The following is a 16,079-nucleotide window of genomic DNA, read 5'->3' on the forward strand; positions in this document are numbered from 1 at the left end:
AATCTGTCTATATGAAAAGGTGCATACAATTGCTAATCTTTACTTTCCCAACCAAGGTCAGACAGCTTTTGGGCTTCGGACCCTATCATCTCTCCAGGACTTTTCAAGTGGGAGGCTCATCTTGGGAGGAGATCCGAATATTCCCCTAGACTCTGAGTGGGATTATTCTATCGGTAAGTCCTCCCTACCTTGTGCAGCCCTACGCAAACTCAAACACGCTTTCCCATCTCTTAGACTTTGTGACATTTGGAGACTGCTCCATCCACACGACAAGGACAATAGTTTCTATACCTTTCCCCTTAATATCGACTATATTTTCATTTCTCAAGACCTACTCGACTGTTCATCGTCCGTGAATAGGGGATCTATTTTGTGGTCTGACCATGCCACCATGTTCACTGATCTGGGTTTGTCCACCACTAAATCTAGATCCTCTACCTGGCAATCTTACCTGGCATCTCTTTTCCGCACCATTTCTTGGGCAACTCATTGGCCGTATATTTCTCGCTGCTAGAGATAGACAGCACAGCCAATGGTACGAATTTGGGGAAATGTACGATTGCCTACTTGCTCGTCGACTTCATCCGCAAAACCCTTCTAGTACTAATTTTTCTATAGTTCCTCGTAACGGGGTTTTAGTTCAGTCCCAAGCAAATTTGTGATCACTTCCAACACTTCTACTCTACTCTTTAAAGTATTGAAACACTGTATGCCGACTTACCGCCTGAAACTCTCTATCGAAAAATAGAAAACTATGTGCAACGCACTGCCCTACCTGCCGTCCTTATGATGTTCGGGCTAGTCTAGACTCTCCTTTCACCCCTGCTGAATTTTGTGCCGCTATTAAAAACCTTTCCACTGGTAAATGTCCTGGACCTGATAGCTTGACTGCATCATTTTATAAAACCTTTCTTGATTCTCTGTCACCCATACTTCTCAACACTTACAATGCGTTTCTCCGGACTGCCGCTTTCCTTCGCAAACCCTTTAGGCCCATATCACATATACCCAAATCTGGCAAGGATACTATAAATTGTGGTAAACATTTCTCTCCTCAATCCTGATGCTAAACGTTTTGCTAAACTGTTGGCTCTCCGACAACAACCGTACTTACCTCATCTTATTCATGGAGACCAGGTGGGTTTCATTCCTCCGTGCAAAGCACACAACAATACCTCTAGGGTCATTAATCTAATTGCCTATGCTTGTAGAACTGCTACCCCCTCTCGTGCCTGCTCTCTGTGGATGCCGAAAAGGCTTTTAATAGGGTCAGCTGGCCCTTTCTGGTAGCCAAGCTGCAACAGGTGGGTCTGGGGGAGTTCTTTTACATAGGGTTATGGCCCTCTATAATAATCCAGTATCCAGACTTCACGTCAATGGTTCATTGTCAGGTCCTTTCAGGATTCATAATGGTATGCGACAGGGTTGCCCTTACTTTATGCCCTTGTCATGGAACGTTTGGCAGTGGCACTGTGTAGGGCAGTGACACTTGGTATAAATGACTATTCACGGTATCTCCATAGGTTCAACCTAACATAAACTTGCCCTGTTCGCTGATGACCTGTTAATGTTTGTCTCCCGACCTTTGATTAGCCTGCCTAATATCCTACAAGAACTTTACATATTCGGCTCCTTAAAAGAGAACTATGGAATAAGTGTTTTTCCCCATAGTTCTCTTTAGGGTCATGGGAGGACATATACTAACCTCCTCCCATGACCCAAAGCTCAGTATATCGCTGGCCATTGCCACAATATACTTAGAGCACCGCAGCCGGGACAGAGCCAGACAAAACTGTCTAGATCCACCCAGCTGCGTGAGTGACAGTGGGATCTTGCCTATCTAGAGGCAGAGCCAGCTGTGCCCAGCCCCTCCCGTCCGTCCGTCCCTCCAGTCAGCGCTGGAGGATCGGAGAGGGGAGGGGGGAATCCCTGCGGGGAGCGATGACTGATGATCAACGCTCAATTCAGGGAGACTGTCGGGAAGTGAGCGGATCGGTGCATGTTTCTTCTCACTTCTCGATCTATAGAGCCGACCTGTGACAGCTTCTTTGTCACAGGCTGACTAACTATGAGGATGAGTGTAAATCACTCACCTCATAGTTCTCCTTTCTGTAATTTCAAGGTGAATTTATCAAAATCTAAAATACTGGATGTCATCCTCCCAACAGGTTCATTCCCACTTGCTTTATAATTTTGCATTTAAATGCTCTTCGGGTCACATCAAATACTTCGGTACGTGCATCCCGGCTGACCGATTCACACTATATTCTCTCAACTACACTAAGCTTTTAGGGACTATAACGACAGATCTTTCTAGTTGGGACAGAGGTCTCTCGTGGTTTGGATGTATTAAATACTCTTAAGATGGACGTCTTAATTGGACGTCTTACCTTGTCTCTTATAAATTTTTTTAAGCAATTCCTATCTGTCCCCTAAATCTTTCTTCCTCAAACTAAAATCACTTTGATTGCGTTATGTTTGGAGCTCTAGGAAGCCGCGTGTTTGCTTTTCAGTCCTTTCTGAAGCCAAATTGGAAGGCGGGATGGGCCTTCCAGATTTCTAATTACATCACAAGGCTTCTTTGCTTACCCGGTTGTCAGATTGGTTTCATCGTCTTTCTAATAAGCTGGTGACACAACTGGAATTCAATCTTAGCACCCATGAATTACAGGCACTCCCATGAATCCCACCGGGGCAATGTCCCTCCTTGCCTTTTCTGTTGCTGCCCTTGCATTCGGTATGGGGCAATTTCGTCCTGACTAAGTAACTCGCATCTCGCTTGGGCCCCCTTACCCCTGCTGGAGGTGCTCTGGGGAAGGGAGATCTTTTCTTCACTTGTGGTGGAGCTGTCCTGTTATCACAGGGTTTTGGACCTCGGTCTTTGTCTGCTATCACAGGAAGAGCATTTCTGATACACTCCAGTCTCTTGCATGGTGGCCGTCCTCTCAATGATGCCTAATTCCCTCTCCTCTCTTAAGAAGGGAATACTTCACCATTGTTTGTTGGCAGCCAGAGTCGCTCACAAAGTCCAACCATCCCCCAAGGCTCACGACTTGTGCCCCGATAATGAATTAAATTTACACTATGGAGGATCTGGTGGTGTTTGACCACAACAGGTCTAACAAGGTTCTAGAGATATGGTCTGCCTGGACTCTATAGAATTTAAACAAATGCTGAGTTCCTGAGTGATTAGTTGGTCACCTTGTGGCCTAGCTATATTTGGAAGTTAATATGTATTATATGTCTTTATTTAGACAGTTTTAGGAGATGTTCTGTCTGGTGTTGAGGACCATTGCGAGCCTGTCCGCTCTCTCCTCCTTGAGCCTGTCCTCTCTCTCCTCCTTTTTCCCATCCTCTCTGGCTGTCCCCTCTTTCCCCCTCTCGTTCTATAGTTCTCTTTCAACTACAATACATATATATATATTACCCATGTGCCGGATCTTTCTTTGTGTTATAGCAGATTGGCTATTCAGCCTTCTGAAGACCGCCCCTCAGGGACCTGACGGGCGTTATCTGCACACTATGGAATAGTAACTGTATTTCCAAATTATTGTCTGTGCATACTTGGCTTGTACTTGATAGACATGACGATGTCCTGTTTTACGGTCTTGTCTAGTTTTGCATGTTGTTTATGCCTAAATAAATAAAAAGAGATTGACTCTAAATACAGTGGGGGGAATTTATCAAAACTGGAGCAGACAAACTCTGGAACAGTTGCGCACACCAATCACTTTATCTTTCATTTTCAAATCTTAACCGAACTGACGAGAGAAGCCGATTGGATGCCCTGGGCAACTGCTCCAGGTTTTTGTCTGCTCCAGTTTCGATAAATTCCGCCCACGTTCTCCTAAAATGTTTATTCCCATCATAACGAGGACCCCAGCAAACCTTCCCTTATTACCATCCAAGTCATTTGAACTCAGTTGTCGAAGGGGGACCAAATGAAGACCTGGATGTGCATTTGAATATTTAATTGTCCATTTTGCTTAGGGGATTATGTTTAATTTTTTTTTTCTTCAAAACACACATTGGGATGCACATTATAAAAAACACACTTTTTCCATTTTTTTTGTGTCCGTTTTCAAGCTGCTATTTACATAGCCCACATTATTTTGCATAATCCTTTGTCATATATGTCAATTTTATAGTGATTATTCTTAGAGCAATACCACTTAATTTAACTATGATGGTTTGCAGTATGTGTGCCATGTAATTGTCGATTTATTCCATAATTAACATTTACAGGTTTAATACCTGTTCTTTCTGAGAGACATCTACTTGTTTATTACAATGCTTCTGATTAACCCTTTATTATGTGTAGAGGTAGCCCAGGAGTAAGGCTGATGAAGGGGAGGAACTCCCCGAGACGTGTTCTGGATAAGAGGTGACGTTGAGAGTGGGTGGTGTTACCACAACGGGAGTCAATTCCTTCCTCCTTTGACAACACACGGCGAGTTGCTTCTATTTATCCATCTACCATGGAGAGTCAGCCTATGGCCAGGGCAGGACGCCACCAGCTTCGATATTTCCCTGTGCATAGATGTGGTTGATTCTGCTACCTCTCTCTCACCATCACTAATGAATGTAATGCTTACTGCTTTTTTTTCAATAAATTATTGGATTTGAACCGACTACACCATTAGTCTTTTTGTGTTGTGTCCCCTTTTTTTCTAGTTTCCTTCACTGGAGCTCCCCACTCTAGCAGCATTGGACTTTCTTGCTACCTAGTTTTCTACATATTTTTTTTATTTTTTATATAGACTTCCTGGGCTACCTTTCAGATACTTTGTATCCTGTTTAGCATATGATATTATATGTTAGTTTGTTTGACCGAGAGACACCTAGTTTGATGGAGTGGTCAGAATATTTGGCAGCTGAGCGCTTGGTTTTGTTTTTTTGTGACTGGATTCAAGGAAGCTGCATTTTCTTTTGCACAGAGACAGACTTTTGGGGGAGAGGAAGCGGACTTGCAGCCCCTGCATTCTGAGACAACTACCAAATTTGCCACTCTCCTTCCCGTCATTAGCTATACAAAGTAAGCACCACACAGGCTCCCGAACACAAAAAGGCAAAGGCCTACTCACTGCAGATGAAAAATTACACATGAAAATATACACCTATTATAGCCTCCTGCACAATACCTTCTTTGGGTTCAAGTAATATTTCCTACACAAAGATAAATCTTAAAAATGAGGATTCCCTATGAGCTAGGTTACTCTAAGCCCCATTCACATCTGTGTGGTCTGATGCATTAAAGCATGTTATTATGGTTATTAACATGCACTGCATTAAGGCTTCTTGTTCATTTGAGTGGCCAGCCAACACACCACAAAGGAACATAAGATACACCCGCACAATATTTCCCAATGCATCGCGCCACAAAGCAAGGTAGTAGGTTATGTCATGTATGTCGGAGGTATATTTAGGTAGTGCGTTGTGTGCATTTGATGTAAATTTACTTACCTCAATAAGCTTGTTTGCATGTTCCCGGAACACCTGGGCATACTCTTTAACTTCTTTCTCATTTCCATTCTTTGCTGCTTCAATCAGAACAAGAAGTGGAACATTGGTCTCCAGGAAGGAATCAGAGACATGATCCATGACAGCTTTGCGGAGCTATTGGACAGAACAAGAAGTAGGTGAGGTGTGTTCAGAAGAAATGCACGTCATCTATTTTAAACAGCCCAGAACGATTACTTTTAGCCTGAGAGAATAATGGGGTCACAAAGCTGGAAATTTAAAATAAATATATGGGAAAAATTGCATTGTGAGACACCTAAACAATTGAAGCGGAATGCTAATCATGACTTTTCCTGTCACTAGTGTCCTGATTGTTACAACAACGATCAGCAGACTGAAACATTCTTCTTTCAGGAATAGATACATTATGTATCTATTCCTGAAAGTGAAAGAAAAAAAAAGCCAGTATAGCTTGAGCGAGATATCTCTCGATCTATACGAGCTGTCAGAATGCTGGCAAAAGCCGGCATGTGTGCCCGCTCTGCTTTGGCTCTGAGACACCTGATATTAAGGTATCGGGTGTCTGAAAAAGGTTAACCCTTTCATTAATGGATGCCTCTAAACTAAGGGATACATTAATGAATGGTAACCGCTGATTCTCAGCGGTTACCAGCCTTCTAGTGCAGCGAATAACTTGTCACGTACAGTGTACGTGACAAGTCATTTGGTCCTTTTGTGGCGGGACGTACAAAAAAACCACAACAATGGAGGATGATAATTGCCCAATGCTTGATTTCTGCTGTTCTGTATTACCGGTCTAACCCAGTACTGGAGCACAGTGGCAAGAAGCAGATTACCAAAATCTGGAATCCAATATAATAGCTGAATATATACATGTAAATACATATGCCTTGAGAGTCAGAAAAGCACACTGATTAGACAATCAGAAACACAATAGAGGCAATATCCGTTACCTGTCTGCGGAGGTCTCTCGTTTTTCGGGTCATTCTGTCAATTGCAGAATTAAGTGCATCGCTTCTTTCTTTTCGTCCAGTCTGAAATTATAGTTATTATTAGCTTTGCTGTAGTCCAACAATGATGCAACCTACTTTCCATTACATTAGTAGTAGGTACCTAATACTAAGCAGCATTCTATTTGATACAGAAATTTAGGAAATTGTATTCAAAGAAGTTCCTTCAAAAATTGTATTAATTATACAAAAAACGACATATTCAATAATTAGGGAAAATTGCAAGTTTAGCCCCTTAGTGACACAACTTAAGAAATGTATATTGTTCCTGGGGACCGCAGCAATTTTGCCATTTTTGCTATGTGTTTGTTTAACCATAATGTCCATCTTCCTCATTAATTGCACCTACACATATTATATAATGTTTTTTAAAAGACAAAATTGGCTTCAATTTGATGTGACATATGCATATATAAATTATTTTTTTTAAATACAAAATACCAACAATACGAGAGCCAATAGTCTCTTGAAAGAAAATTGATAGCGCCGAAATTTGATCCTTCAATGTGCTCAGCAATAAACTGTTCTAAACCAAAGTGAAGAAAATTCAAAACCCGATTTATTGAAAAACATCTCGGATCCACCCTTCTCACCAAGCAAAGTAAACCCTAAATGCTCGGTAATACAACGTACGAGATGACGGCTATCTTGACTGTAGTAAGGTAGCAATGACCTCATCTGATAAGCCCTAGGACTTGGGTTTCAGCAACACTGTTAAATCCAGTGACTGAGAAGCAGGGTGGAAGACCGGACCCTGAGAAAGATACCACAGAGACTACACAGAACATGAGCTTCTGGCCAATTGAAAATCCTTTCTGCTTCCCTTTGGGCAATACAACTTCTTGTACCCTCCCAATGATTCACATAGGCCACTGTTGTAGCATTGTCCGAATTAACTTTCGTTGGCTTCCCTTGGAGAAGGGGAGTGCAGTCACAAAGGGCCAGATCAATCGCTCTCAGCTCTAGAATGTTAAATGGAAGTGCTGATTCTAGCCGACTCCAAGTCCCCTGAACTGACCGATAGCCCAGAAGGCTTGTGTTTGTCGTTATGATTGTCCACTGTACTGGAAGAAATTATTTTCCTAACCGCCAAGTCGTACTTGTCAGCCACCAACTCAGAGAAATTCTTACTTTCGGGGAAAGACACATAGGATGAGACAGAGGATGTCTGTTCCAAGATTCCAGGATGCTTAGCTGCAAGGGCCTTATGTGAGCCAGGGCGAACAGGACTGCTTTGGAAGTGGAAGCGATCAACCTTAAGATTCTCATTCAGAAGCGGACATTGGGGTGCAAATTGGACCATAATCTCTGCACTGGAGTTCGAAGGGATCGAACTGGTCAATCCAGTGGTGGTGACGAACATTTAGCCTAGATACTGCAGGCAATGAGTTGGAACCAACGAAGATTTCTGATAACGAATACTTTAATCGGAAATCTTCGCTGTTTCCAACTTATTATGGTAGTCAATTAATTTGTGCTAATGGAAGTCAGTCAAGAAACAACAAAAGGTTAAAAGCTGTTACACAAAGGCCATTGCCTCAATCAATCCTTAATAAACTGTACCGCGCTAAAAACCTTCCAATGATGTGCAATATAAAATCTAAATATATATATTCCCACAAGTGAATAAAATATTGTGTAAAACTACAACATCACTTATTAAAACAAATCAAAACATAAATTATTGTGAACCAGTGAAATGTGTAAAGATAATAAAACCAAACGTTAATATCCAAACAATCAGTGCACAGCAAAAGTCCAATCCTTATTGGTTAAAACGTGAATGACTTTTTCAAGGGTAAAAAAAGAAAAAAAAAGGGAAAAAAATACAGAATATAAAATTAATAAGTTTATCTCCCGTCATAGCAAGTTTGTAACATATCTTTTGAAGTGTCCATGTGGATTACAGTACGTAGGTGGGACTATAAGGGAGCTTAGAAAGAGATTAGAGAAGCATGTTAACATTAAAAAGGGTTTTAAACACAACACTTTAGGAAATTTCATTAGTAATTTGCATTCATTTTTAGAAATTAAAGTTCTTTTAAAGGAGAATTATAAGCCAAGGGCAAATAAAAGTACTTCTTGCCCTTACTGTATTAGCATTCTTCTTCTTTTCCAAAGTCGCAGCACATTGCAGATAAATTAATCACAAGTCACAGAAAATGGCCACTTGCAGCCCTGCTCCAAGCTCCTTTCCTCTTAGGGTGCGTTAACAGTGAATACAGGCCGCCCTCAGCTTTTTTTTTTCTAACTATCTGCCGTGGCCGCGCTTTCTCTAATCATGCACACTGTGTACGGTTGGAGTGTGCACGCTGACATGTGGGAGAGGGAGGCAGAGTCTCAACTGAGAAGACTGTCAGCAGCAAGCTGACTCAGCCTCCCTTCTCTTTCCCTCTCTCGGAGCAGTATTTTCCCTATCTCTTCACTATGCTCTGTCTCACGTAATCAGACACTTGCAGGTGTTGTATAGAAATGTGTTCTCCGTAAATCTTAGTCCTCCCTGCCGCTCTGCTATTACCATAACCTTCCTTACAGCCGCTTGTGTATTTACATAGCCCCACCCCCTCTCTCCAAGCTGCGGTGTTCTATGACACAGAGACTAACGTCTCCTCTCACATTGTGTGCTCTGATCGTTCAACTTCCACGTCTCCACACACTATATAGGAAATCTCTAACTTCTCTCCATCACGTCACCACTCTCATTGTTGTGTTGCTGCGATCTGATATTTTCGGTCATATTCCGCTGATAAAATAAACATTATTTTTTATATAGTTTTACTGCTCATCCCAACCTGCGCTGCTCATCCCAATCCACACTGCTCATTCCAATCCACACTGCTCATCCCAATCCGCATTGATAATCCCCATCTCCACTGCTCATTTCAATTCAAGATGAGCAGCGCGGATTGGGATGAGCAGTACGGATTAGGATGAGAAATGTGGATTAGGATGAGCAGCGAGGATTGGGATGAGCAGTAAAGAAACTATATACAAATAATGATTATTTTACAACCTATTTTATCTTCAGCAGAATATCACAGGAAATATCAGGTCGCAGCGCAACACAACAAAGAGTGGTGATATGTGATGTCTACTGAATTCTACTTCTTTCCACAAAAAGTGATTTTGTTTTTTAAAGAAATCATGTTCCTCAAAAGGGATCTAATCCCTGTGAACTCTAATCTACACTATATTGCCAAAAGTATTGGGACACCCCTCCAAATCATTGTATTTAGGTGTTCCAATCACCTCCATGGCCACAGGTGTATACAATCAAACACCTAGGCATGCAGACTGCTTCTACAAACATTTGTGAAACAATGGATTACTTTCAGGAGCTCAGTGAATTCAAGCGTGGACCGTGATAGGTTGCCAGGTTGCCACATGTGCAATAAGGCCATCCGTGAAACTTCCTTGCTACTAAATATTCCACGGTCAACTGTTAGTGGTATTAAAACAAAGTGGAAGCAACTGGGAACAGCAGCAACTCAGCCACAAAAATGACAGAGCAGCGTCAGTGCATGCTGAAGTGGACAGTACACAGAAGTCGCCAACTGTCTGCAGAGTCAATAGCTACAGACCTCCAAACTTTGTGTGGCCTTCAGATAGGCACATCAACAGTGCGTAGAGAGCTTCATGGAATGGGTTTCCATGGCCGAGCAGCTGCATCCAAGCCTTACATCACCAAGTGCAATGCAAAGCGTCGGATGCAGTGGTGTAAAGCACGCCGCCACTGGACTCTAGAGAAGTGGACTAAAGTATTCTTGCTTCTGTGAAAAGCGCTACTGTATAGTGAATCCTGTCATATTCCTGTTTGAGGGGACAGCGATATCATAAGCATTAAGTGGTTCACATTGTTGCAGCATTTGCTTGGCACGGTCTGTGTTTCCATAAAGAGAAAACACATGGCGGCAGCGAACGTTTGTGGGTAAAGGGTTAACTGCGGAGTTAACCAACCCTGGTGACGATCGCTCTCAGTCTGCTGGCCTGAGATTGTGTCCTGCGAGCTGGGAAATCTCTGTGCAGGGAGAGGCGGAGAGTGGTATCGCCACGTCCTTGCGATGCCCACGCTTGATTCAGAACTGTGTATAGTCACGTGGGATTGACGTACAGCGGTTCTGGGCCGGGCCTATGTCACAGATGCCGCAAAATCGTTCTTGCTGGGACGGGATAAATGAGGCCCAGCTGAAATAGTAGCAGATGTGGCAGAGGGTAAGGTGGACTAACAGACACTTCCTATAACAGCGTTTTTAGGGGAACCATTAGTAAAGGGATAAAGTCAATTTTATGTTAGCATTAGATTCTTTCCTCAATTTGTACTTGTTTAAGCTGTAACAACCTTGAGAGTTTCGAGTTACTGGAAAACACATGATTTCACAGGAAATGAATGTGCATCGTTATCTAGCTAAAATTTTGATTTTGTACGCAGCAGTTGCTATGCTTTTCCTATTTGTAATTGGTTAATGCTGGACCACCGCACCATGTTTACTTGATGTACATCACTAACGAGCCGAACATTTCATATTGTGCGGATACCACACAACTTTGTGTCTGTGTTGATTCTCATATTTCGAGCTCAAAGGCGTATTAATTCAGCAGAAGAGAAGTCTGTGGCAGATTTGACCCCGGGGTAATCACAGAGTAACCCATTAATCAGGAAACCCACTATGCCCATCAGCAGCTGTAACACTGCTTCCTCCCCTACTTCCAGTCCCTCTGTATCTGCCATGAGAGTGTTAATGTACTTAATAGGTACTCACAGTTTGGTGCAACACACATGACCAGTGCCCTTACGTTCTTGCCGTGTGACCAGTGACTCTCTTAATGCTCTGTCCTTCCACGCAAGCAGCAACGTCTACTGCATGTCAAATTTAAATACCAACAACCACTGCCCCGCCTCCGCACAACTTCCCCCACACCGATGGACTACACTAAGATGGCTGCCAAAGGACCCAACGCGCATGCGCAGTAGAACATTTCCGGCAAAATGGTGTTGGGGACATCGAGGTGCCTGAGGCAGCGCTTATGCTGATAAACAAGGGCTTCGGCAAGATGACTGCCAACGCCCACAAAAACACAAAAAATGTAGAAAAATATCTGTCACTCACTTAATGTGAAGAGGCCCTCATGAAGATCGATGCAGGGCACAAGTCCAGGAAAAAAGGAATTAAGAGGTGAAACGCACAGTACGCAGAAACAGCACAGGTCCTGATACAGAATGGAAGAAGGGAACCCCACACTTTCTACTCCTGCATCTTCTACCGTCAGCAGGGATGTTCCTCAGCTTCACTCACTTTGGGAGTGCATTCCCTGTAAAGGGTGTTCAGGGACAGGGTCACACCAATGCAGATATACCATAGCCCTGGACCTGTATGGCACACTACAGCTAACACAACGCTGTACAAACTGTACCAAGGTGGGAGCCTAACGCAGGATCCAGTGCCAAAGCAACATTACAGGAGGGCCCTGCATCTTTTGATGTTGTCCTTGCAGGGTCCGGGTACTGTCCCCGAAGCTCTTGCCGTGGGACACCGATTTGGAAGACAGCATTTTTGCCCAGCTTGGCTGTGTGCAGTCAGAGGAACTTGATAGAAGACATCATAAGGTAAGACTAACACTTCCTGTCAAAGAGAACTAATACCTGTCCATCACCTAAGGACACTGGAAAAAAATGATGTGGGAGGGGTTATATATACTCTAAAAAGCTGTGACCAGTGTCAGAATCATCTGTTGGTACGCTATACAACCCAATAAGTCAGGATCGCCCGTGTCTTGTACTGTACAACCAAGAAAAAGTTATTTTGTAGCATTCCATGCCCAACTATTTTTAATGCAATATACCATTCCTCAACAATGAATCTGATGGACACAACAAAACAAAAGTGACATTTAACAGCCCACAACAGGCAGTGTAGCACGAGCTGAGAGGAAACAGGCTTTGAAAAGCCTGGATCAGTAGTGAGTGCCATATAGGTAGTTTGTAGTAGGAGTGAGTTCCAAAAAACAGCTTTTAAAAACAGCAATTTTATAAAGAAAGGTTTCCAAAACATTACATGCCTGTTGATTCTACTTAGTTCATAGAATACTGCCTTGAGAACAGTTCTGGTTTTGTAAAATAATCAGTATAGTATACTCGGGAGTCTTACCTAGTATTTACTACCACCACCACTAAAACCACCTTTCCCAACTCCTTGTACATAAGCCTAGACATGTCTGTGAAATTATTTTCCTGTAAGGTGTCAATGGGTTTTCAAAGTACATAATCCTTACATTTCCCATGTACTCGGAGAGAAGGTCCTGTAAAGCCTGTCGAACTGAATTACACTCTGCTACAATTCTTTCTCGACGATCATCACGAGTGCAGGAAGAGTCAGCCATCAAAGCAGCACCACTGATAATACTCTCCAATCGTTCTTCCAGAGAGGGTCTGAATCTTTCTTCACTAAAGCCAAGAGGATCTACAATGATTTGTTTCTATGTAAAAGTAAAATAAGGTGGGAAAACAGTCAGTAACATTAAAGCATAATATATCACTGCATTTAAAAAGGGAATCTATAGGAATATTTAACGGTGTGTTTAAATCTATTTTATCATCTGTTTTATGTGAACATGAAAACAAAACACAACACTTATGCATACATTCATATACATAGATATATAACATACATATAGAGTAAGGGAGGCGGAAAAAAAATGAGAAGAGGGAGAGGGTTGGTGGATGGTGATTTGTATGCACAAATGATCGCTGTGCTTTGGTGCCACAGTGTTTGGACTCCAAAAAGGAGCATTTGAGTCTTCTTTTGTTGATATTGACATTTGTTTTACTGCTAAAAAGCCTTATGAATTAAATAAAAGGAATATGTGGTTTCAAAAAGCCAGTGTCCTATGGAGGGGGGTGGGGCGGCAGCGGCAGCAAACAAAGACAGCACATACATACGATTGGCAGGCTATAGAGCCGCCGATCGTATGCATATCAAACAAATGTGAGTCTGCTGTCCGTCCGTTTTTTCTCAACGGGCGAACGGCAATCGGTTAAAGGGCCTCTTTGACCTAGAAATTGAGGAAATACTGAAGCAATATTTGTTGCAGAATGCCTACTGCAACACTATCGCCCATGAACTGTTCCAAATGTTTAACAGTACAGGTTTTCCCAAATATTTTTTTTTTCTTTCCGATCAGGTCACAGTTTATGTCAAGGGTTATACAAATTAAGCCGCTGCAAACGCCTGTCTACCATCCACAATCCTAAAGCCATGCTTAAGCAGGAGGTAAAAATTGTGACTTACCTTGTGCCAGTGCTCTTGTTTGCCCTATGAACTGCCGTAAAGGAGAACTATGGGGTCAGTGCTTTTCCCCATAATTCTCCTTAGGGTAACGGGAGGACACAAACTAGCGTCCTCCCGTTACCCGAAGCTCAGTATACCGCGAGCTGCAGCTCGCGGTATACTGAGACGCCGCAGCGGATCCCGACTTAGACGAATGGATCCGCCCAGCTGCGTGAGTGACAGCTGGCTCTGCCTATCTAGAGGCAGAGCCAGCTGTACCCGCCCCCTCCCCCGTCCGTTCCGCCAGTAAGCGCTGGCAGATCGGAGCGGGGAGAGGAGAATCCAGCCCCTCCCCCTGTCACGACAGAGAGCCGTGACAGGATCAAGAGGTGAGCGTACCCGGTATGTGTTCGCTCACCTCCCGATCTACTGAGCCGACCTGTGACAGTCTCATTGTCACAGGTCGGCTAGAACTATGAGGTGAATGAAAAGCACTCACCTCATAGTTCTCCTTTAAGCCTTTACCAGCTCCTTGTCCTTTGAGTTGGTATAAGAGCCCATTCACAACCGGGAGGTTGCGGATCAGCGTGGTTACCGCGCTGATCTCAAAAAAGGAGGTTTTGGAAGTTTTCAATTGTGTTTCAGCGCTGAAACAGAATAAAAAACGCCCAAAACAGAGCTGATCAGTGCGGTTCCATTAAAACCTGTATGGAAACCGCACTGATAACGCAGCAAAATCTACACACAAATTTGTTGAAGCCTTGGAAATACAGGGAACCAGTTAACTGCCTTGGCAGGTGCAAAGCTTGGTAAAAGCTTGGTGGACAGCATCCAGGTGGACAGCACACTGTCAAAAGCTCAAACCCAGAAAGTAAAGAAATTGTCGCAAAGAAAAAAGGAAACGTTTCCCAATTTACCCAAGCATGATATAAAGGCTTTACCGGATCCCAGAGGCTCAAGGGAAAGCTGTCTCGAATAAAGATGATGTTGGCACGGGGGATAACAGCGGAATCACAGAGTAAGTGGATCACAAGCCCTATTGTGTTGGTTCCCAAGCCCTACGGAAATCTCTGGTTCCCAAGCCCTACTGCACTCTCTGGAAGCTTAATGAAGTTTAAAAAATTGCACCTATCCTATTTCCTGAATGCACGACCTCTAACCCAAGGTCGCACAGATGTCTTATTTCCAGTACAAAATAATTCCTTTAGATCCAATTTGCGATACATAGATTTGTACACCCTCAACAATGATACACCTGAGTATATGTAAAGGGCATTGTCATTTTCAGTAGAGATTGGAAATCCCACTTGCACAAGGTTCGGGCACTGTTAGGCCTCCCTGATGGGAGCAGGCTTTACCGTGAATCCAGAAAAATGTGCTTTAGAAATGGAGGATACAAAGTACCTTGGGTGCATTGTGGGAAGAGGGCTGTGTAAGACCCACAAATGAGCAAAGTAGAGGCTATACAGAAGGACCTGCTATACAAATGGTTTGTGCCCAATCTTGCCACCCTAGTGGCTCCGTTGACCAATCTAAGAGTCACAAGGCTGTCATGGTTGAGTGCAAGTTGGCTTTCTTGAAGTGCAATCAGCATTGTGCTGATCCTGTAGTCCAAACCCGGTAAACTTCATTAAATGTGAATGCTCTTTCCTGATTCCATTGTTTTGGCTCAACTGGGGCCTCCACCTCCTTTGGGTTGAGGTTTTGGGGAAGGGGCTAAAGGTAAAAATGTACTGGCCAAAAGGAATATGTTCTGGACAGCTGGTATAGATCATCTTTTTGTTTGTCAAGTGATGGGCTGTTTGAAAGGCACCACAGGGTTAAAGATTTACTCCATCTTTTTACCCTGTTTCATGTTACACCCATATTCAGGGTGTAACATAAAAAATGGTCACAAACAAGCGCCCCACCCCCAAATGTAGTACCAGTGTGCCAACGTCAGGGCGCTTGTAGTTCTTTCATACTTGCTCCTATCCCTGTAATTGAAAGTCCGTAACTCAGTACGGACAAGGACTGGGAAGAACAGAAGAACAGTCTGCAGAAGCCAGAGCATTGCACTACATATACACTGATCACAGTTCAGTGATATTGAGGCTCACATGCAAATAAATGTATTGATTTTTTTTTAACAAAAAGATGGACTTTGCCTTTAATGAGTGAGAATGCTGATGAGGAAGAAAGAGGAAGGAGAATGGGGGATTGGATTTGGATGTACACGGAGTTAAATAAAAGTCTATGTTGTTCCAAACTGCCAGTGTCCTACATAACCATCAATTTGAACAAGGGAATTAAGAAAAGGGAAAATCTCTCTCTCTCATTATAT

At 43.0% G+C, this 16,079-nt stretch overlaps 1 protein-coding gene across 1 annotated transcript in view; it reads right to left on the reverse strand.

Moving 5' to 3' along the window:
* CTNNA1 (catenin alpha 1) overlaps nucleotides 1–16,079 on the reverse strand; it is a 191,059-nt gene that overhangs the window by 86,837 nt on the left and 88,143 nt on the right. The window contains exons 7-9 of the mRNA XM_018563705.1: nucleotides 12,762–12,965; nucleotides 6,435–6,515; nucleotides 5,464–5,616 (exon numbers count right to left, since the gene is read on the reverse strand). Coding sequence (XP_018419207.1) covers nucleotides 5,464–5,616; nucleotides 6,435–6,515; nucleotides 12,762–12,965 — 438 coding nt within the window. The remainder of the gene's footprint in view (nucleotides 1–5,463; nucleotides 5,617–6,434; nucleotides 6,516–12,761; nucleotides 12,966–16,079) is intronic.

This window comes from Nanorana parkeri, unplaced genomic scaffold, assembly GCF_000935625.1.
Source record: "Nanorana parkeri isolate BGI_ZX_2015 unplaced genomic scaffold, ASM93562v1 scaffold687, whole genome shotgun sequence".
Lineage (NCBI taxonomy): Eukaryota > Metazoa > Chordata > Amphibia > Anura > Dicroglossidae > Nanorana > Nanorana parkeri.